Source organism: Procambarus clarkii, chromosome 45 (genome assembly GCF_040958095.1).
Source record: "Procambarus clarkii isolate CNS0578487 chromosome 45, FALCON_Pclarkii_2.0, whole genome shotgun sequence".
NCBI lineage: Eukaryota > Metazoa > Arthropoda > Malacostraca > Decapoda > Cambaridae > Procambarus > Procambarus clarkii.
In genome coordinates, this window is record NC_091194.1 from 6,424,234 (window position 1) to 6,448,144 (window position 23,911).

Consider the following 23,911-nt stretch of genomic DNA (forward strand, 5'->3'; position numbering starts at 1 on the left):
TGGGGATGTGTTGGAACTGATTTATTCTGTCATGTTTTCTCCAAAATGTGATTAACCAAGTGTTTTCTAATCTGATCTTTGATTACTTTAGGGAGCATATGGGTGAATGGACGTAAAGATAAAGCAAGTATAATATGACTATAGCACAGGGCGCCTGACAGCTGAGTGGACAGCGCTTCGGATTCGTAGTCCTGAGGTTCCAGGTTCGATCCCCGGTGGAGGTGGAGACAAATGGGCACCTGATGCCTAGCAGTAAATAGGTACCTGGGAGTTAAGACAGCTGCTACGGGCTGCTTCCTGGGGGGTGTGTAACAAAAAGTAGGCCTGATCGAAGACCGGGCCGTGGGGACGCTAAGCCCTGAAATCATCTCAAAATAACCACTTAGAAAGGACTTAGAGGCTAGGAAGTGGGGTACAAGCACCGAGTAAAGGAATAGTGCCCAACTACTTTATCAATGAATATATGGAGATCTTACAAGAAGTGAGGCTGTTGTATCAACCATTGCAGGTTGTGGCAAAGGAGTATAAAGATCAAGTGCTCAATTGTCCCAGATTTGAACCCAGGTCCACGTGCAAGGCAAGTACAGTATGCCAAACCACTACACAACAGCATTTGGTGAATTTTTGTTTATACATTGCTAGATAAATTTTTTTATCAAACAACTCTGCTCTACCTAGGGACAGAATTTTGTAGAATTAACTCAGTTAATCCCTACAAACACACAATGTAACGGTCCCTATTGTTACCTTATTACAACTCGTTACAAAGCTGTTAGATCTTGTTATAAAGTTTTTATGTGTTGGAAAGTTGTTACAACTTGCTAGATACTTGTTAGGTGTTACAAGTTATTAAAACATTGTAGCAACGTTGTGCGTTTGATGGGATGACACTAAGGGAACAACGTGGAGATATTTTTTGAGATATATACAAGAGTTGTTACATTCTTGTACAGCCACTAGTACGCGTAGCGTTTCGGGCAGGTCCCTGGAATACGATCCCCTGCCGCGAAGAATTGTGGCAGGATAAGAATATAAGAATATGGATAAATGTGAGCAAATATAGCAATTCTAAGGCATTATGGTAATAGATTTAAATGTTAGTTCTTGAAAGGATGGATGTATTAACCATTCCAGGTTTACCCAGAAGCTATATTGAGTACACAAACACTTGATAGTAAACAAATCCACAAGGGCCGTGATGAGGGTTCAAACCTACACACGGGATGTTCCCAGCTGTGCCATGACATGGTTGTGGCACAGTTGACTAGGGCGCAGCTGGGAACATACCGTGCGTAGGTTTGAACCCTCATCATGGCTCTTGTGGATTTGTTCATTCGATATATCACGCTATTGTGATTTGTGTGTGACTTGATCAGTAAGATTTTCTCTGGTCTGCTCACTAATCGCATTCACTCCTGCTACCTCATCGCAAGATTGAGCTCTGGGCTTCTCCTGTAGCTTCCAGCTGCCAGATTAACCCTAGCTCCCATTGCCTTACTCCACAGTTGAACCTTAAGCTTCTTCTGTAGCATCCAACTTCGAATAACCCTCAAGTCCTATGGCAGCCCATTTCGGATATCTGCACGCCTTGGCTTTTGCACTGATGCCACCTCAAATTTACATCTTTAATTTTATGCCTCCTCTCTTTGGACTTGTGTTCTGGTGCAGACGAGGAGTCACAATAACGTGGCTGAAATATGTTGGCCAAACCACACACTAGAAAGTGAAGGGATTTTTCGGTCCATCCTGGACCATTCTCAAGTCGATTGTGTTCTGGTGATGTTTGAAAGTATATTATTATATGAACATGAGAATAAAGGAAAACTACAGAAAGCTTATTGGCCTATGAGATGGCTCCTATTTATATCCATCCATTCTCATATGTCTTAACTATGCTTGAATCAGTCCAGTGATCCCACATCTATTGTGTTTCCTGCTATTTTATTCCATAAATCAACCACCTTATTTCCAAACCAATATTTACCAACATCTCCTGAATCTAAATTTGTCTAATTTCCACTTGTTTTGATTTTGTGGAGCTGTCTTATAATATAATACACACGTTACTTATATTCTTTGCATTTCTACCAACATCAGCTTATGTGCTGCATAAATAATTGAGAGACATTGAATAATTGTCTGAAACTTAACCTGTAATGCTAGGACATAAGATATACAAGACAAGTACAGTACACTATTTTAATATTACAGTATTGACAAAGTATCTTTAATTATAAGAAATGTTTCAATTTAAGTAATCTGAAATTAGTTCCATAATTTATGATTTAAACCTAAACTGTATGTGTTGCCAGGCATGACAGATTTTCTTTGATAGTTTGGCTTAGTTACCTAAACATAAGACAGTGAACTAAAAATCCAATGATGGGAATTGACCTTAAATGATGATAACTCCACTTGTAGAAAATTATAAAAAATAAACACATCCTGTTTAGTAACTTTCATTAATTCTCATTCAACACCGATACCTATTTTTTAGTGATATTAATTCTCCATCACAACACTGATAGAATCGTGAGACTGTGGGAGGTTCGATTCCTCATTAACCAAGTAGCTGGGCAGTAATTGTTGGGGTTCGTCATTTACAACTTCCATTGTTTCTTGAGGCGGATGTTCACCTGTTTCATGTGGCATACTAGAGTAGAGGATCTTGGCTGATTGGGCTTGGATTTCATTACTTTGTGCTAGCTTTTGTTGGACACATTCTTGATTTTGGAAACAGAGAGCCAGACTCTCTCTCAAAAGGGGGTCATGAAGTGTAGAGAGTTCCACTGTAACAATGGCACAATTGACTGAAAAAGAAGAGTTTATAGGTAAGGTAATTATTTTAGAGAAAGCCTTAAGCCAGTATGACTAGCACTTGGAAGGGATACAAGGACAAGGAGTTGAACTATGCAGAGTGAACGAGCCCAAGCACATAGACCATCTGGGATTGACTGCTGAACTTGCAAGATGTAAGACCTTCCCTGTATTGACCAGTTCAAGAGACTGGTTTAGAAGAGTTTATAGTTAAAATATCTATCAAATTACGGATACACAGTAATGTTGAGCTAAAATAGGTACTGTACAAATTCAGAATAGTAAAATCTTCATTGTTATTATACTGTAACTTTAATGAGCAAACATAATTTTTCTCAAATCCAGAAAAAGTAAAACTGCAGGTACTATAGACATATTAAAGGAGTACCCTATTTTCTGGAATATAAGACGTGCCCAAGTAATGCGAGGCTTTTAGTAGAATTTTTTTCATTATATATTTATTGAAAGTAATTTGCAGATACCCTATTACCATGTTCTTTTGTGTAATCAAGGATATCAGGCTTTTAAAGTTAATGTTATGACACTGGTTCCAATCTGCTGGAGAATATGATGAGCTTCTGTACTCCATATCACTGAACTAGAAGCCATTGCAAGTGGTCCAGGCTCTTTTCCACTATCAGGGTAACCACCTATCTACCACTTGTTCTTTGCCATAACTGAAACATATTTTAAATTTTACAACCTATTCATAAGACATGTTCAATGATTAACCCAACACTTGAAATTAAAGTGACAATGTTTTGGTCTGTCCTGGACCAGTTCAGGATGGTGCTGAAATGTAGCTTTCAATTTTATTGTGTGGGTCGTGTTATTTGTTTGATCATGTTATGACATTCTCTGCACACAATTATTAATTTGTGCAGAGAATTTGTGTAATTATAGTAATTACTACCTGGACCCTACCCTACCTGGTAATTCGTTTGCTTATTCTTGACTCGAGAATTCTGGGTTTGAATCCCGGGCAGGACAGAAATGGTTGGGCGAGTTTACTATCACCTAATACCTCTGTTCATTTAGCAGTAAATAATTACCCAGGAGTTAGTCGGCTTATTGTGGGCTTGCATCCTGGGAAAGGTCAGTAATTCACACCTGGGGGGAAACCTCAGTATAACCCCAACATGTACTGTATGTATTAACTGGCTGCTTGTCTCCCTACAACCTACACAATTAATTATTATTAATTAAATTTATATTTTCTGAACGTAAGTCCTGAACATACCACGGTTATGTAAGTGCACAGCTGAAATATCAACTGAATAAACTATGGTCAGTCACATATCTTCCACAACCTACACTTAAGTAAAGCACTTGTTAAATATTTAAACTAAGAAATAATTGAATCTACAGATAGCCTATTGGCTTATATGAGGCAGTGCCTATTATGTCCACCCAAACTCGCTCACATGTGTGTGTGTGTGTAATTTGCAAATGCAATGAAGCATGCTGTACTTTCATCATGTGTAAAGGTAGGATTACTTACTTTAACACAGTAAGTAATTATCAAAAGAAGGCACCAAGTATTTTAACAAAAACTTTACTATTATTACTCCTAGCACTATATTCTACTTGCCTTATGTCAAACATTTATTCATTTTTCCTATCTTAACAAGATCCCTACTAATCATGATGCCCAAATTTTTTTTCATGTTAAGATTTGGCAACTTCAGCATTGTCCAGATGGTATCTGGTAATATAATTTCTGAAGCTTAAATCCCTGCATTTGTTAGCACTGAATTTAATCTGCCAATGTTTTGTCCCTATTAACCCTCAGATGATGCAGCTATTTTAAAGTACTACATTGAGGTGTACATGTTTAAAAACAGTACAAAAATCAAATGGGGAAAATTAGCATATGACAATTGAAGCATGGGAGGAAATTGCAGATAGTGACTGTAGGGTTTAAAGACATAAGTCATTTTGCAGCTATTATAAGTGAATTTACTTCCTGATCTATTTTTGTATTATTGACAAATTTGCTAATATTAAAAATGGTAGATATTGTATACTTGATGGTGAACATATTCTAGGAGATTCTAGGACAGAGCCCTGGGTACTTAACTTTAAACGGTTTCCCATTCGGATTAGACTTCATTTATGTTTACTTTGAAATAACCATTCCTTAATTCAACTGAAGATAATCGCCCAATAACAGCATGTGCTCCTCTCTACCTTTCTAATCTGTCTTTCATGAGGTACAGTATCAAAGGCTTCGATGAAGTCAAGATATACAGTAATGTTGTAGCCTTTGAAACTATCAACTATTTCAAAAATATTGAAAAAGAATGAGAATGGAATTTGTTAAACATGAATGATCCTTAGCCCCCAAACAGTACAGCTATTTATTAGTAATAGTAGTAGGCATCCATCAGTCTTAGGAGACTATGAGTTGCGCTCTGGTTGTCGGTCTGGAGTGGCCTCTCCAGGGTGCAAAGCCAGGGCAAGTTGATACAGTAGGTTTATAAGTACAGCACTACATAAAGATGCACATGACTAAAACTAGTTAACAAAACAAATGGGAAAAAATTGCAGACAGTAATTGGAGCAGTGTGAGGGTTAGTAAAGGTAAGTTAGGAATCTTGTTAATCTGTTTTTAAATATGTATAGTACACTATATGAATAGCTTTTGCAATTATTAAGGTGCATATACATGTTTGGATTTAGCAATTTTCAAGGTGGATATAAACACAGGGCTTTTCCAATTAATGATGTAAAATATACAAATGGCTTGTGCTTTTCAAGATACATATACATGAATGACTGTTGTATTCTGCTAATAGTTACTCACCTCTTAATTAATATAATGTCATGAGTTTCAGGATCATAAGTTTTATTTTTCCACTTATGTTGAGTCATGTCACTTTCCCACTGTGGGAACTATTGAATATACAGTACAATACTATACAGCCATCCTGGCCTAGCACTTTTTGATAGTTACTAACTTGTGCTTTTAGGTCCATAATCATCTCTAGTTTTCTACATAATTTTAGGACATATTGCATGATTAATGTTCAACTAATTTGGTTTTTAAAATATAATCAACAGTTATCATAATTATTTTTTAAACATTTTAGCAATACAGATACTGTATCTTAGTAGACATAAAGATTTATTTCAAAAGTTTTTGCTTCAGGTAATGCAACTGTAATAACAATATGAGCAGTGTAAAGGTTAATCATGTTTCCACACTTTATTCACTACTCTACTGCATAAATCTCTTATGTCCTCACCTCTTTGTTGATGAAGTTTACGTTCAAAGGTTTTTATCTGTCTGCTAATGTCATCGAGGACTTGGAGAGCTTTGGTGGTGGTGAATGGCTCGGTGTCTATGCTATTCTGCTGCATGCTGCCCTCTCTTACTCCCTTCTTACTACTCAACATTTTTCCTACAAAGAATGCAACTGTTTGATCATTAAAGCAAAATGATTAAAATTTGCTGGCATGTTCATGATAAGACAAATATTGTCTTATACTGCACTTGATTAGTGGCTTTATAGAAAGATATACTATGTAATGAATCAGACTTGTATTTGTATAAATAAAATATTATATAGCAGAAATACAATCTCAACAGTATTTTGATTACTTATCTAATAATTGGTTCCTTACATTTCAAAATAATAAAACCTCTTACAAGTGTTTTATTGTTAGTAATATATTAGACCTATAAATACTGGTAAAAATTCTCAACATTACTCAAACAAGTAATACACATGGAAGGCCCCTTGTGGCACATAGGGTAAAGTTATCCTTATCCAGATAGTTGCCAATAATGGAACACCAGCACCAAAAACCTACATCACATGTACCAGTGTACAAATGAAACCAGAAAATAACAATCTCTTTAATTATATTAAAAAAAACATGTATAAACATGAAAGTTATTTATTGCAAAATTGTTAAGAATAAATATTAAAATGTTCAGCTTGCTACAGTTATGTGTACAATTCTTATGAAAAACTAAATTAATGTATCAGTTAATTAGTTCTTAGGTGAATAATATGGGCAGGTTTCTAGAAAGGTATGTTAAACGTAATAAATGATGCGTCCGGATACCAGCACCACAATTGAGTTGATGTTGATAAGGAATACAATAAACACAATTGGGTCGTTACTGACATGCTGCACAATTGGGTTGTTAATATCCAGTACAATTAGGTTGTTACTGATATCAGACAAGATCGCATTTTTGCTGATATCTGCCTTAAATCCAGAGACCAACATTCTTTGGTTCATTGTGTGCATGTGGAACATATAATGATCATTATGCTGTTTTATGAAAGTCTCTGTACTATACTTATTAAAATAAAGAATATAAAATTATATTTTGTTCACTATGAACATCAATAATTTTAAATGTCTGTAATTAGGGCCTTTATTTTGTGCTTTATCTCACCCTCCTCCAAAACCTGGTCCTTGGTATCCTCAAAACACTGGCTCCCCCTCAATACCTGCAGGGCCTCCTTCACACCAGGCCCCCCTCAAAACCTGGTCACCCCCTTCAAATAGGGTTTCCTCGACACGTGGGCCCCTCTCAACACCTGGGCCCTTCCCCCCTTTCCACACGAGGCCCCTCGTGTGGACAGTAACTCGCAGGCAGCACCCACAGTAGGCTTACTTATTGCCCAAGGAAGCCAGGGGATCGGTTCACTACACTGCCAAGGAATACAGTAACACCATCAGAGTCGTATCTTCTTCTTTATAGCAAGTGCAGTTTGCACGAAGAGTCTTATCAACCGGTTGTTGATGTTGATAGGTCAGGGGCAGCTGCAGCACGGGTTGCAGACGCCAATCTGTTGGTCAAATGTCAAACAGAACCAGGTCTATTCTATAAATTCATAAACAACAAATTGCAGGTAAAGGATAATATTCAGAGGTTGAAAATGGGAAATAGATTCACGGAAAATGAAAAGGAAATGTGTGGAACATCTGCAGGTCCGCTAGGACCTGCAGAACTGCGCAGTCATCGGGAGGACAAATCCTTCATGCAAACTGCCCCTATTATCAAGAAGAAAAAGACCTGCAGAAAGCGGAACGTCAGAGGCACAACGTCGTAACGCCTAGTCCTCCAGGTAGTGGCTGCTGAGAAGAATGGGAAGCGTGAGGTGAGAATTTTGATTGTGTAATAGGTCGTAGCAGAGACGTATTCGGATGGAACCGTGCACAAAAAGGAAATATGCCACTGTTTCTTCGTGGAAGAAACAGTCATGGCAGTCTGGCGAGTCCAGGAGGATGTGGAGATGAGCCGCCAGCCTCATATCCTCAGCAGAGTGATTCGGGGAATCGGAACCAGGCCCTGTCCACGGGCAAGGGAAGGTAGATGCATCAGTGAGTGCCAGACGACGTGGTTGCAATCGGGGTAAGACCTTCGTGTGCTGCAAGGACGCAGGAAAATCATCAAGAAAGGTATGTTAAGATAATTATGAGAATTAGCCAATGTGAGGGTATAGCACCTGAGAAGTATCAGGAAAGATAGAGTAAGATAATTATGGGGAGAGATTCAATTCATTTTCTTTCTTTATTATGCAGCCCATACCCATCCCGTGGGCGGTGGTGTAAAGGATTACAGAGGCACATAATCGGTTCAGGAACTGAACCCTCTAGAGAGAGAGCTAAGCTAACATGATTATATCGTATTTGAGAGCATCAGCAAAGTTTCTTGGGATTTCATAGGGAGCGAGCGCCTAGAAGGGAAGGAAGGGAATTATCAGGAGAAAGCACCAAGCCATTACCACTGATTCCTTGAAGCTTGGGCCAAGGACGCCACCACATCCACCATGTCAATATACTCTGGTTCAAGGGAGTCATCAATCAGAGGAACAGAAGGGTCGTAAGAATCGCAAAGAGCTTCTCCGCCAAGCTCCCGTGATCAGGAGAAATCGTCCAGGATTGGCACACAACGACAGCTGGTGGAAATAAACTGCCGCGGAGGTCGAAGGAGGGTCCAGGAGGACAGGAAGGTGGTTCACTTCCCATGCATGTAACCTCCTGTTAAGACTTGAGACAAAGGGATCTCCTGCCAGCAGCAGGTCAAGCGTCGAAGAGCTGGTGTGGGGGTTGAGGAGCGCGAAAGATGATGATAGAAAAACAGTGCTCCTTGGATTGTGATCGTTGTGAGAGCAATGGTTGCCAATGCGAAACACACATTAAAGTGCTTAGAAGCAAGGAACTGCTACTGCAGTTAGCTCCGCCGGGTTTAATATTATGGCACGGGTTACATACGGCACACCAACGACCTCCAGTGCTAAGCGAATTGTCATCATTTCCAGGAGATCCCCATTGGAAAAGAACGAAGCCGTATTCCCACATGGGATGCCATCACCCACCAGGAGGAAAAGTTACCCTCTTCCAGGGTGATTCATGCGAAAGACGCAGTATCTCGAGACAGAGAAAAACATGGAGGCGGAGAGCCAGATCTCATATACTCCCACCGCAAGTGGAGATGTGTCGGCCAGTAATATCCGGAAATCCTGTGTCTTCCACAGGAGCGAGTGTGCATTCCCGAACAGAAAGTTGGGACGAGGCTCGTGTGTCATTATCCTATGGAGGAAGATGAGTACCTGTGTGCATGGTCTGGTGCAGACCACTCCCAGGCGCGACCTTCCATAAATGACTGATAGGCCTCTATATAGAAAACATCAAAGTTCCGGTGATAAAAACATTCACATTATTCTTCAGAATGCATCAAAGTTCCTGTGATAAAAAATTTGCCACCATCAATCATTAAAGGAAGATGTAATTTATCAAATAAATGCAATTTATGCAATTTAAAAAGCATTTTGGCGTCCCATTAGTTTATATTTATTTACATTTTTGAGTATTATAATTGTGAGTATTATTATTAAAATAATATTCATTATTTTAAATATTATATTTTTGAGTATAATTACTCAAATAAAATTTGATTAATTATACTCAATGTGATTTGAGTATATTTTGATGTGATTTTTTTTTTTTAGTAAATTTGATTGTTTCAGTGGAAAATTTGATTGTTTATGTTGGCAATTCGATTGTTTCTGTGGGAAATTGGAATATTTATGAGAGGATTTTATTTATTTATTTATTTATTTATTTATTTATTTATTTATTTATTATATATAAGAGTTCTTACATTCTTGTACAGCCACTAGCACGTATAGCGTTTCGGGCTGGCAGAATCCTTAATCCCAATTTTTCCCCGGGAACACGAAATAAATCCGCTAAATCGTTTCACAATCCATTCACTTCTAGGTGAACAGAGGCTACAGTTAAGGATTGGCGCCCAGTCAATCCTTCCCGGACGAACCCAGGTTACAGCTCAATCGCGAATGCGATTGTTTGTGAGAAATTCGATTAGTTGTAGGAAATTCCCACAATTTCTGTGTAAAGTTATCTGTTGTGCAGGCCAAATACTGACATTAAAATACACATGAAATTGTTTAGATAATTTTTAAAACACTGACATTATAATACGTAAGTCACTCTTTAGGTTTGTAGTTTCAACCATGATCGAAAGCGCAGTGAAAGAACCACCAATCTTAAACCAGTCACCAACTCCAAGAAAGAATGGGTGAGGCTGGTACAACCTGTCCTCTCGAATCTTTCATCTCGGAACACCGCATTTTTGACGTCAAATACCTCAATGGACACAACACAGGATGGGTATGGAGTGCATAATAAAGAAAGAAATTGAATTGAATTGGACACAATATGATATATGCTTTAAAATAAATTATATAAGCGGCTCGCAAAATTGACACGGGCTGTTACGTTATGTATCCGCAGGTCCATCGGTTAGGTTAAGCTAGGCTAGGTTAGGTTAGATTAGGTAAGGTTAGATTAGGTTAGGTTCGGCTAGGTTAGGTTAGGTTCGGCTTGGTTAGGTTAGGTTAGGTTCAGGTTAGACTAAATTAGATTAGGTTCGGCTCGGCTAGGCTAGGCTAGGCTACATTAGATTCGGGCTAGGTTAGGCTAGGCTATAGGTACATCATTTTTTGTGGCGTGATAACTCTCGAGGACGGGCTGACTCACAACCAAGATAAGCTCAGGGACAAATCCAACGCGACCACTGTTTGTCATGGTCAGGTCAGCGCTCAGCATAAACCTTGTGTAGACACTAATACCTTTGTATAAGCAGTATTGCACCTGTTAAACAGTAATAAATTTGTTTAGATAGCAATGCATTTCTTTAATTAAACAGTAATGTTTAGACAGTAATGCATTTGTTTAGACACTAATACACTTGTTTAAGCAGTAATACACTTGTTTAAGTAGGAATATGTTTGTTTAAACAATAAATCACTTGTTTAAATAGTAATATACTTGTTTATGTACACTTTTATAAATTATTATTATTATTATTATTATTAACAAATAACACACTTCTTTAAATAACAATAATCTTGAACAGGTGTATAGGTGTGGTTGGAGTGAACAGGTGTGGCTAGAGTGAACAGGTGTGGTTGGAGTGAACAGGTGTGGCTGGAGTGAACAGGTGTGGCTGGAGTGTATAGTTGTAACCAAACTTACAACTCACACTGAGAGTGGTGAGATATATATTCACTGTATTGAGAAAAAATATTCATAAAGTTAGAATGATGAGGCTTGCATAGGCTAACTAGCATTGCAATTCCCTTAGCCTGTGAATCTAATTCTAGATTATACAATGTATAATCTAGACAACATCTACGTGCTATGCTGTTATTGAGACTTACGTATAATTAATGTACTCTATTTTTATGTATACTAGACCAGTTATAAATGTACAAGTTTTTATGACTATAGATTTTGATTATGAATAAAAAAAAGTCGTAAACAAATAATTATAAGATATATTTACAAAACAGCTACTTAAAATACGAAATTATTTACAAATTATATAGATAATATGTATTACAGTAGAGTATTTCCTATGTTAACATTTTAAAGAAGTATGCTCCGAGAGTCCGTATTTTTTCTATATACAGTATATATAAACACACACACGCACACACACACACACACACACACACACACACACACACACACACACACACACACACACACACACACACACACACACACACACACACACACACACACACACACACACATATATATATATATATATATATATATATATATATATATATATATATATATATATATATATATATATATATATATATATATATATATATATATATATATATATGCTGAGTGTAATTTAAGGCCTGAATTATATTCAAGACTAATATATACTTGCTAGTTATTCATTTGACAAATACTGAGAATCAATGAGGCACAGTCTGTGCCAAGGACACATTTAGATAGTCAGGGTCACGCTGTGAGAGAGAGAGAGAGAGAGAGAGAGAGAGAGAGAGAGAGAGAGAGAGAGAGAGAGAGAGAGAGAGAGAGAGAGAGAGAGAGAGAGAGAGAGCAGGATGAAGATAGCATATCTGCAACATGATCGACAGATTTAGCAAGGTGAGCCGATACACTGCGCACGCACGCATGCAGTATATATACCCCACCAATGCTTAATGCCTAAACTAAACTTCAGTCCACTCAAAACAGAAAGAAAATTATTAAACAAACGGCTTGCATTTAGTGTAAGGAAAACTCATACGTCGGATGTTACAAAAAGCGTGTTCTTATCAAGGTCAGGACGTGTTTAGCATTTCCAACGGTTGCCCTTGAAAACATATCGCCTTATCTTATCGTTGCGGTGTCGTAAGGTACAAATGCGGTTTTTTGTGGCTCTCTTTGGCTCTTTGGGTTGTCCTTTGTTACCCCCATTGGCACTCTAAATGGCTGTTGTTACTGTAGGAACTAGTTTAGTTTTTTATTTTAAATTTATGAGTCCGTTATATTGATCCAAGCGCGTTAGCTGATTGGTTGTTAGTCTCCGAACGGGACGAGACTAGCCTATCACAGAATTAGAGTAGTATTTCGCACTTGGTTGTCGAATGCCAAGAGTTAACATAATTGTTACGATGTGTTTGTGTTATATTACGTAATATAAAGCCTAGTGGCTTGCGGAAAAATGCAGGTGCTGTATAGGCATTGTGAGGGGAGAGAGAGAGAGAGGGGAGGCACGTGGCTGAACTTTCCCCCGTGTAGACGTACACCAGGCTCCATAACACGCACACATCTCGAGGCGTGTACACACACAGAGTGGCGGGCTAGACGGTGACGCCGGCGCACTACGGCGGACATGCACACACACGCGGCCACCACCACTACGTCGCACGTGTACACGCATTCTTACCCGCGCTCTTGGGGGAGAGAGACATCGCTCACTGCTTCCTCTGTTGCCTCTCACTGGCATCGTCTGGCATCGTCCCTCGCTAACAACCATTTACCGCTCAAACAACCACAGGTTCCCGTAGGATCTCTTGAGATACTGGTTAATGCATCCTAGGTTACAGCCCTCCCACGCGAAGGACCTTGGTAGAGTATTACATATCCCACTATACCTCTGGCGGCAGCCCGTCACCTGCTCTCTGCTGCTTCAGTCGTTGCTGGGGTGTTGGGCCGGGCGTGTCACTGTGTCAGCTGGCACTCTCTCAACTACTGCCAGGAGTGCCACGCTCCTGTTTGACAACAGGAGGCACTATATTGTACTTGGTGTTGTGAGTGTGCGCGATGAGATAGCCTGAACGTGTGTGTACATATGATCAACAAACAGTATAACGAGTGCTGCCGACTATAACCAGGAGGTTCAAGGCCATTCCCCGTGAACTTCACCTTCAGGTCCCGGCTCCCACACACACCTGATCTTGTTGTTGAGAACAGGAATTGCAACATTGCAACTTGCCACTAACGATACAATTGCACAACCAGAAATTGTGTATCTTTCTAGCCTCAATTGCAAGAGATTGTGGTTGTACAGTACAAGGGGAAAACATTGTGTGGCATTGCAACATTGCAGATTGTCACTAACGATACAATTGCACAACCACGAATTGTGACTCATTGTGTATCGCTGTATCGGTGAGATTACATACTTCAAGTGGAAGAAGTTATAAGCTTGTGACTGTATTTTACAAGAAAAACATTGTGTATGTTCTGGTGTTTTGAGAGGGCTCTTGTGTCGAGGTCTGAGTATCCGTACTGCGTGTGCCCGGGAGACCCTCCTCCTCACAGGTGCTGAGGGCGTTGATGAGTAGTGAGCCGGACGGACATGAGAAGAATGAATGAGAAAGCGTTGTGTGAACCCCTCGTCTCCTCATCGGTCACGGGAGCTGACGACACCATGTACGCCTCGCAGGAGTTCCCCTTAGACCAGGAGTTCCCCTCACATGAGTACAAGGATTTCTCCTCCTCCTCCTCATATCAATACATGGAGGCACCTCATTACGTGGCGACCAATCAACAACCAGACGTGAAAGTAAACCCCATAGAGACCAAACCGGTTTTTGAGGAGGTTTCCTCTTGCGAGTTTGTGAAGCCTGTCTCTTGGCATCACGAGGTCACAAGCGAGGCCGACGTCAAGCCTCCAATGCCTGTTAAGAGGGAGGTGGACCTCCATATAGACGGAGGGGCTGAAGTAGGGACAGCTAGTGTGATCCGATGTGTGGAGACCAGTATGCCGCCTCCTGATTCACACTGCTACGACCCGAGAGGCCGACGACCATCGGGGGAGTTCGCACGACCTCTCGATGTTCCCCGCGAGGTCATACGAAGCCCCCACGGAGCCAGATATAGGGATATGCGACGACCCCACGACCCAGCACGGCCGGATCAGACACGCCCACCGGATCAGACGCGCCAGGAGCACCTGAGGGCATCTGAATGTCCCCCTCCGACGCCCATGTCACCTTCGACCTCCACAACCTCTTCCTCGGCGTCTTCCTCAAGTGCGAGGCCGCGTGCATCAGGGAAGAAGGAACGGAAAAAAGAGGATACGGATGATGTCTCAAGCTCCATCCCCGATCTAGGTGAGTTCTCTGATGTTCTGTTTCTCCTCACTTCCTGCTGGGGATTTTATGCGTTTTGAAGGGAACCCAGAGTTCCCTGCTGGTGGTGTTCCCCCTCAGATGTTCTGTTCCCCTCACTCCCTGCTGGTGGTGTACTCCCCTGCTGGTGGTGCTGTTCCCCTTACTCCCTGCTGGTGGTGCTGTTCCCCTTACTCCCTGCTGGTGGTGGTGTTCCCCTCACTCCCTGCTGGTGGTTTACTCCCCTGCTGGTGGTGCTGTTCCCCTTACTCCCTGCTGGTGGTGGTGTTCCCCTCACTCCCTGCTGGTGGTTTACTCCCCTGCTGGTGGTGGTGTTCCCCTCACTCCCTGCTGGTGGTGTACTCCCCTGCTGGTGGTGCTGTTCCCCTTACTCCCTGCTGGTGGTGCTGTTCCCCTCACTCCCTACTGGTGCTGTTCCCCTCACTCCCTGCTGGTGCTGTTCCCCTCACTCCCTGCTGGTGGTGTTCCCCTCACTCCCTGCTGGTGCTGTTCCCCTCACTCCCTGCTGGTGCTGTTCCCCTCACTCCCTACTGGTGCTGTTCCCCTCCATGCTAGAGCTGCATACTTCATGATTGGTCTGACATATGTGGTATACAAATTTCTAAATGATTCCTTATACAAATTTCTAACGGCAGTTCTGATGTCAGCCAACCTCGCATACGTCTCTGATGATATCTGTTTGATGTGGGCTTCAGGAGACGGGTTCGGCGTGTTATCAACTCCTTGATCTTTCTCTCTGCCTATTTCGTGGAGGACTTCGTCTCCCATTAGGTATTTTGTGTCTGGCCACCTGCCTCCTCCTCCTCCTCCTCCTAGCTTCATTACCTTACATTTACTTGAGTTGAACTTTAGTAGCCACTTTGCTGGACCATTCCTTCAGTTTGTGTAGGTCGTATTGTAACCTCTTACTGTCTTCCTTTGTCTTAATCCTCCTCATAACTTTATGTTGCTTCAGCTTCCTCAAAGGTTAAAACAGTGTGTAAGATCAAAGCCCTCCCAGGTGATGAAGATCAAGGTCCTCCCAGGTGATGAAGATCATGGTCCTCCCAGGTGATGAAGATCAAAGCCCTCCCAGGTGATGAAGATCAAGGCCCTCCCAGGTGATGAAGATCAAGGCCCTCCCAGGTGATGAAGATCAAGGTCCTCCCAGGTGATGAAGATCAAGGTCCTCCCAGGTGATGAAGATCATGGTCCTCCCAGGTGATGAAGATCATGGTCCTCCCAGGTGATGAAGATCATGGTCCTCCCAGGTGATGAAGATCAAGGTCCTCCCAGGTGATGAAGATCATGGTCCTCCCAGGTGATGAAGATCAAGGTCCTCCCAGGTGATGAAGATCAAGGTCCTCCCAGGTGATGAAGATCAAGGTCCTCCCAGGTGATGAAGATCAAGACCCTCCCAGGGTAAAACAGAGTGCCAGATCAAGACCCTCCCAGGCTAAAACAGAGCTAGATCAAGACCCTCCCAGGCTAAAACAGAGCTAGATCAAGACCCACCCAGGCTAAAACAGAGCTAGATCAAGACCCTCCCAGGCTAAAACAGAGCTAGATCAAGACCCTCCCAGGCTAAAACAGAGCTAGATCAAGACCCTCCCAGGCTAAAACAGAGCTAGATCAAGACCCTCCCAGGCTAAAACAGAGCTAGATCAAGACCCTCCCAGGCTAAAACAGCTAGATCAAGACCCTCCCAGGCTAAAACAGAGTGCCAGATCAAGACCCTCCCAGGCTAAAACAGAGCTAGATCAAGACCCTCCCAGGCTAAAACAGAGCTAGATCAAGACCCTCCCAGGCTAAAACAGCTAGATCAAGACCCTCCCAGGCTAAAACAGAGTGCCAGATCAAGACCCTCCCAGGCTAAAACAGAGCTAGATCAAGACCCTCCCAGGCTAAAACAGAGAGGAAGGCCCATGCTCTCCCAATCTAAAACAGTGAGGAAGGTCACGGCCCTCCCAGGCTAAAACAGAGTGCAAGATCAAGACCCAGGCTAAAACAGTGAGCAAGGTCAAGGCCCTCCCAAGCACCCTCCCAGGCACCCTCCCAGGCACTCTCCCAGGCACCCTCCCAGGCACCAAGATCGATACAGAGCCATCGCGTCATTTCCAAAGCCGACCAGGGTTACAGCACGGCCAGACGTACCTCTGTAGTATCTCCTCCCGACCCCACGCGCGGCATGATGGGTATATCTGGACCCATAATGCCGCGGCATTGATGGGCACCACCCATGGGGTAATCCCCATTAAAAGCTGTCTTTAGGAAGGCTAGGTATAGTGTGCCTTGTGACGTCATCACCGGCCATGGCCAGTGATTGGTCGAGGCCAAGGTTAGTGCCCCCCGCCTGCCAGGTGCGCGATGGCTTACCTTCCTGCTCAGGATGGAGTGGGGGGAGAGGGAGGGGTTCATTCCCTCATTCATTGCTGATTCAAAAAAAAACCTCAGTTGAGGGGAAAATAGTGGACTGTATACATGGATGTATATTGTGTATATTGTGGCGTGAGGTGCCCGGCCAAGCGTAAGAGGAGCCCCTCGTGATTCTAAGTTGAGGTGTGTAACAGGTTTCTTCCCCCCCCCACCCCCCCACCCCTAACCGGTTTTCTAGGCCAAGTTCAAACCAGAGATAGTTCTCAATGTCGTCGCCAGGGTGAGGGGAACGGCGTCAGGGTGAGGGGGAACGGCGTCAGGGTGAGGGGAACGGCGTCAGGGTGAGGGGGAACGGCGTCATGGTGAGGGGGAACGGCGTCAGGGTGAGGGGGAACGGCGTCAGGGTGAGGGGAACGGCGTCAGGGTGAGGGGAAACGGGTGAACGTACCGACTAAGAAAGGATAAGAGATAGGAAAAGGGGGGGAAATTAACATACTATTTTTGCCTGTATTTTCCTTCTTCTTTGGAAAGATTTATTTATAAGTTCCCTGATATGTCACTTTTATTTTAAGGAGTTAATCAGTACGTTCAAAATGCGACGTGTTGGTAATGATTAAAGCACGGCAATACTGACGCTTTTTTATGTATCGGCTGAACGTGTGTAGTGAGGCGCCGTTGATCAGCCATTGATGAAATGTCATTCACTGCTAGCTTTCATTCACACACACACACACACGCGCGTGTGTGTGTGTGTGTGTGTGAAAAATTAGTTAGTAGTTAGTAACAGTTGATTGATTAACAGTTGAGAGGCGGGCCGAAAGAGCAGAGCTCAACCCCCACAAGCACAACTAGGTGAATGCAACTAGGTGAATACACACACACATACACACAGGTGGACAGACTGCATATTTTTTGAATTTGCCAGAAAGCCTTTGACACAGTACGACGTAAGAGACTAGTGCAAAAACTGGAGATGCAGGCAGGAGTGAAAGGGAAGGTACTCCATTGGATAAGGGAGTACCTAAGTAACAGAAGACAGCGAGTCACGGTGAGGGGTGAGGCCTCAGATTGGTGAGGCGTCACCAGTGGAGTCTCGCAGGGTTCAGTCCTTTGACCTATACTGTTTCTGATATATGTAAATGATCTCCCAGAGGGTATAGAATCGTTCCTCTCATTTTTTGCTGATGATGCAAAAATTATGAGGAGGATTAAGACGGAGGAAAATAGTATGAGGCTACAAGATGACCTAGACAGAGTGAATGAATGGTCCAACAAATGGCTACTAAAGTTCAACCCGAGTAAATGTAAGATAATGAAACTAGGCGGAGGAAACAGGAGGCCAGACACAAGATACCGAATGGGAGATGAAGTCCTTCATGTAACGGACAGAGAGAAAGATCTAGGAGTTGATATCACACCAAACCTGTCTCCTGAAGGCCACATAAAAAGAATAACATCTGCGGCGTATGCGAGGCTGGCTAACATCAGAACTGTCTTCAAGAACCTGTGTAAGGAATCATTCAGAACCTTGTATACCACATATGTAAGACCAATCCTGGAGTATGCGGCATGGAGAATGGAGCCCGTACCTTGTCAAGCACAAGACGAAACTGAAAAAAGTTCAGAGATATGCCACTAGGCTAGTCCCAGAATTAAGAGGCATGAGTTATGAGGACAGGCTGCGTGAAATGCACCTCACGACACTGGAAGACAGAAGAAAAAGTGGAGACATGATCACTACTTACAAAATTCTCAGAGGAATTGACAGGGTAGATAAAGATAAACTGTTTAACACGGGTGGAACGCGAACAAAAGGACACAGGTGGAGATCAAAAGAACATGGAAGACGTAGAGAGAACACAGAACAAAAGAAAATCACAACGCATACAAAGAGGCCAGAAATTAGTACACAGCCGTGTGAATGACAAGGTTATCACACTTGACAAAAGTGAGGGAAGACACACGGAAAATTATAAGGTAACATGCGAGGAATTCAACAATCTTTCAGGAAGTATTCAAGCTGGAGTTACCACTAGAGCCAAGAGCCCAAACCGAAGGGACAATTCCAGAGGAAGGCCTCACTGAACTATCAGTGACACCAGACGAAGTGAAGAAGCAACTACAGCAACTGGATGTGACAAAAGTCGTGGGAGCAGACAAAATATCGCCGTGGATAATACAAGAGGCAGCTGAAGGACTGTGCTGCACAATTGCCATATTTAATACCTCTCAGAATCGGGAAAACGTCCTGACTGCTGGAAAATGGCTAATGTAGTGCCAATCTACAAGAAAAGGGAAAGACAGAAACTGTTAAACTGTAGACCCGTATCACTAACTAGTATCCCCTTGCTAGTTGCTAGAGAGACTGGTCCGAAGCAAGCTAGTAGAACATTTAGAACAAATCAATTTGGTCTCAAGGCACCAGCACAGTTTTAGTAAAGGAACATCCTACTCGACAAACTTACTGGAGTTCTACGGTAAGATAATATAAATCAAACCAGAGAGGGAGATAAGAAAGGGCAGACTGCACGTTCCTCGACAGTCGGAAAGCATTTCATAATGTTCTGCAAGACAGACTCCTACTCAAACAAGAGAAGCACACTAGTTTATTGGGACGGGTTCTAAGGTGGGTCATGGAGTATCTCCCAAGAAGGAAGCAAAGGGTTTCGGTGCGGGGAGAGACATCACGATGGAGAGAACTTACGGGTGGAGTACCGCAAGGGCCGGTTCTAGGGCCCCTCCTGTTTCTTATATATATATGTCAACGCTCTGACAGGAAATTGGCTCCTTCATATCAATGTTTGCAGATAATGCAAAACTAATGAGAAGAGTCATTATGAAGTCATTACACGACTTGATAATGGTCTGGACGAACCGAAACGTCGGCGTTTCTTAATTTTCTGATGTTGGGTTTGGCCACCAGGACAGAGATACAATGTGAGGCATTGTAAACAGATTTGGGCATACTCTAGAAGCGGTCTGCAAAATGGATGATAGAATTTAACCCAGTCAAATGCAAACTTACGAGGACTGTAACAAGAGTGCGAAGACCAGCACAACAGTATAGGATGAAGGGAAGACAGATTCTTCAATCAGAAAGAGGAACACCTGTGAATGGTCATAACCCCAAATCTGATGCCAGAAGCCCACATGAGCAGAATAACAACAGGTGCATGTGACATACCTCACCACCTACACCCAGCACCCACCTACATCCACCTACACCCACCCAGCACCCACCTACACCCACCTACACCCATCTACACCCAGGACCCACCTACACCCACCCAGGACCGACCTACACCCACCCAGGACCCACCTACACCCACCCAGCACCCACCCACACCCACCCAGCACCCATCTACACCCACCTGCACCTAACCCCAAGCTATATCTTATCAAGCACTCACTCTTATCAAGGAGCCAAATAGTTAAGGTTGTTATATGTGTCAAGGTCATACAGGATAGTGTGGCCTCGGGTATTATCCGGACAGTGATCACTATCAATGCTCACCTGGCTACACTGTCAGGCTACACAAGTCCTCACTATCACCAACCGCCTGGTTACACCATCACACCTCACCATCCCTGCCACCAGCATCTTACCGACGGCCTGACTTCTTGCAGGGTCTGAGAGTTCGATTCCCGGTGGTGCAAGTGGTTGGGCACCGTTCCTTCCTCATATACCTCACATTTTAAACAAGGGGGGGGGGGGGTCGAGTCGATTCCGTTCAAAATGCGACGTACGATAATTGGAAGTCCAATAACGACCAATTATCCTATCTGGTCGTTAGGTTCGGCTGGATAATTAGGGTGTGATTGTTCAAAACAATCCCTCTGGTATTCATAGCTCACTGGGACACTCAATAGTGCCAACTGTGCCCATAGCACAAGACAATTGGGCATTTGACAGTGCCAGGCACCGCGCTGCCCACTACCCATCCTCTAAAAAAAAAAAAAATCGATGTATTCTTGGCGGAATCGATTTAAGAAAGTGGCGAGGTAGTCAAAATGAAGGCAGCGTACTGACGTTTTCTATAGATGGGCTTCTCGATAGGTTAGGTAGGTTGCTTGGGTTCGTTCGTACGTTTCCGGTTTGTCAAAACAGTTTCCTTTTATACGTTCCTGGTTAGGCAAAACAGGACCCAAAATGGAAGTTCAAGAGAGAGAGAGAGAGAGAGAGAGAGAGAGAGAGAGAGAGAGAGAGAGAGAGAGAGAGAGAGAGAGAGAGAGAGAGAGAGAGAGAGAGAGAGAGAGAGAGAGAGAGAGAGAGAAAGAGCTATAACTGTCAAATAAATAGAGCATAAGACGCTGTCATCACCCTGAGATTACCGGACAGGGAGCCGGGATAGACACAAAGGGTAAATTAGATGCCAATTCCGCCAAGGATAGGTGTAGACAGGAGTAGATGCTCAAGGGGATCCTGGCCCCTTCGCTCCAATGATCCTAAAAGCACTCATTGTTCACTCAAGTGCTGAGACCGTCTCAAGGTGGGGGGGATACTGGACAATTAAGGCCACTAGGTCATGGGGTCAAGGAACAATGTAAGCCCATCACTACCTCACCAGGTACAATTAACACACCAGAGGGTTAATCATTCAAACATTACTACTCTGAATTCTTTGTCCTAACTATGGAAGTGTTACAAAATTAAAGAACACAGTACTCACTTCAACCCGCCCTCGGACCAAGTCCATTCCATCCTAGCGGTCAACCCCATAGACGCATTCATCAATTTTAACACTGCTGTTCATTCAAAACAGGAAATTTCTCAAATATAAATTAATATTGTTATATATTAGAATACTATGTATATTTATGCATTGGTTAGGTTAGGTGTTTAGGTTCTGTTGGCGATTATTTGTATTAGTAGTACGTGGGTGAAGCATTTACAGCGTTGTGGTTCGAAGAAAAGCCGTCAGAGGAGCACTTATTCGTGAAGTGCTCGAACGTCATCAGTTGTGAGTCGTGTGTAAACCGTTTTTCAGTCATAAACAGGGGGTTTGGCGGGTGCATGGAATGGACTTTGGCCTTTATTTTTGAGGACGAGCTGCTCACTTCCAGCGCAATTCATTCGTTCTGTGGTCCGTGATGTTTCACGAGACTTATGCACCACATACACAATCACCCCCCCCCCCAATCCTCATACACAATCACCCCCCCCCCAACCCTCATACACAATCCACGCCCCCTCCCCCTACCCACCTTTTCTTTCTGTCTGTCCTCCGTCTGAACTAGATCTTATATACAACTGTGAGTTCTTTCCCATCCTTTGATTTAGGATAGTAATCCCCAGCGGATTAGCGGGACCGCAACCAACCTGACAGCATGGTGACCTGCACACGTGACCTGACCTGACCCAGCCCTTGACCTGTCCGTGGCGTGCTCCTCACTTAGGTGTGTAATTACCTAAGTGTAATTACCTAAGTGTAGTTACAGGATGAGAGCTACACTCGTGGTGTCCCGTCTTCCCAGCACTCTTTGTCATATAACGCTTTGAAACTACTGACGTGTGTGTGAGTGCTGTTGTGTAGGGCAGAGTGGTAGCCGCTGCGCCCAGTCATGTTACATTGTTAAGCTGTGCTGCTGTTCTTTTGTTCTACTGCGCTCTTGTTACAGTTGCAAGACTTTGTTCTTATTCTCATTTGGAGCTGCATATTCGAGAACTGGTCTGACGTATGCTGTTTACAGCCTTCCTCTCTTTCCTTGTGTTATGTTCTTCTGGCCTCATTACTCTTGTTCCTTTTGTGATGTAGTGTATGTAATCTCACCTAGATGTACTCACCTAGATGTGCTTGCAGAGTCGAGTTAGGCTCCTAGTCCCGCCTTCCGAACGTTGTTCTCAGATTAATGCAATAAATCATTTATCACACTTTGATCATAATTTACATTTAAAACTTTGAATCAGATTAGCTTGAACGACATCACTTATTAGCAGCTCTAACAGTGAAAAAGATGCCAGCACACTAATACTTTTTTGTCCTCAAGTCTCTATGACTCATTTGCGTCTCTGGTTTCCATCCAAGGTCCCTCGTTCAGCTGTTCCCCAGCTTTAAACAATGCTACGTTATCTGCTTTGTCAATTCCCCTCCCTCCCCTACCCAGAATCTTATGTGTTGTTATCATGTCCCCACTATCTCTCAGACTTTCCTCATAGCTCAATCCCTTCAACTCAGGAACGAGTCTCGTTGCATATCTTTGGGACCCTTTTCTAGTTTCTTCTTGTCCTTTTACAGGTAAGGGTTCAAAGGTGGGGATGCATATTCAAGTGTGGGTCTCACCTTCGTTGTATATTGGGTCCGGAAAGCTGTCTTTTTTTCCCCAGACACATGTGCGATACCCGGATGTTGGCCGGGATGTTATATGCAGCTGTTGTTGTTGGGCTAATGTGGGCTTCTATCATTAGATTTGGGGTTATGTCTACTCTCAGGTCTTTCTCTTTTTCTGATTGAAGAATCTGTCTTCCATGTGTGTATGTGTGTGTGTTGTGTGTGTGTGTGTGTGTGTGTGTGTGTGTGTGTGTGTGTGTGTGTGTGTGTGTGTGTGTGTGTGTGTGTGTGTGTGTGTGTGTGTGTGTGTACTCACCGAGTTAAGCTTGCGGGGGTTGAGCTTCGGCTCTTTGGACCCACTTCTCAACCGTCAATCAACTGGTGTTCAGATTCCTGAGCTTATTGGGCTGTGTCTTATCTACGTTTGAAACTGTGTATGTGATAGAAACCTCCACCACATCACTAACTATTGCATTTGTTAACTATTTGTTAACTACTGACACTAAAAAGTTATTTCTAAGTATTTTCTATGAC

The 23,911-nt window shown here is 42.9% G+C and overlaps 2 protein-coding genes across 3 annotated transcripts in view; one reads left to right on the forward strand and one right to left on the reverse strand.

Annotated features, from left to right (window-relative positions):
• Positions 1 to 2,185: 2,185 nt before the first annotated feature.
• Positions 2,186 to 13,202, reverse strand: LOC123769794 (uncharacterized). 2 transcript variants are annotated; one of them, XM_045761058.2, is made up of 3 exons: positions 13,064 to 13,202; positions 6,066 to 6,221; positions 2,186 to 2,810 (listed from the first exon to the last, which is right to left on the reverse strand). In XM_045761058.2, exons 1-3 carry the CDS (start codon positions 13,086 to 13,088, stop codon positions 2,503 to 2,505), a joined length of 489 nt encoding a protein of 162 aa, XP_045617014.1. In that variant the 5' UTR covers positions 13,089 to 13,202; the 3' UTR covers positions 2,186 to 2,502. The 2 variants fall into 2 exon arrangements, with proteins under 2 accessions (XP_045617014.1, XP_069157405.1); XM_069301304.1 differs by lacking the exon at positions 13,064 to 13,202 and adding an exon at positions 9,396 to 9,515.
• Positions 13,203 to 13,257: 55 nt separating this feature from the next.
• Eip75B (Ecdysone-induced protein 75B) overlaps positions 13,258 to 23,911 on the forward strand; it is a 223,473-nt gene continuing 212,819 nt past the window's right edge. Inside the window, exon 1 of the mRNA XM_045761053.2 lies at positions 13,258 to 14,735. Within this exon, the coding sequence (XP_045617009.1) occupies positions 13,979 to 14,735 (757 nt within the window). The 5' untranslated portion in view covers positions 13,258 to 13,978. The remainder of the gene's footprint in view (positions 14,736 to 23,911) is intronic.

What these genes read in the sequence shown, in the direction of transcription:
- LOC123769794 (XM_045761058.2), bottom strand. Translation starts at nt 13,088, where the DNA reads ATGTCTCTCTCCCCCAAGAGCGCGG. An exon ending in TCTCTCCCCCAAGAGCGCGG is followed by an intron (nt 6,222 to 13,063) that starts GTAAGAATGCGT and finishes CATTCTTTGTAG; the next exon opens with GAAAAATGTTGAGTAGTAAG. An exon ending in TAAACTTCATCAACAAAGAG is followed by an intron (nt 2,811 to 6,065) that starts GTGAGGACATAA and finishes CTTCTTTTTCAG; the next exon opens with TCAATTGTGCCATTGTTACA.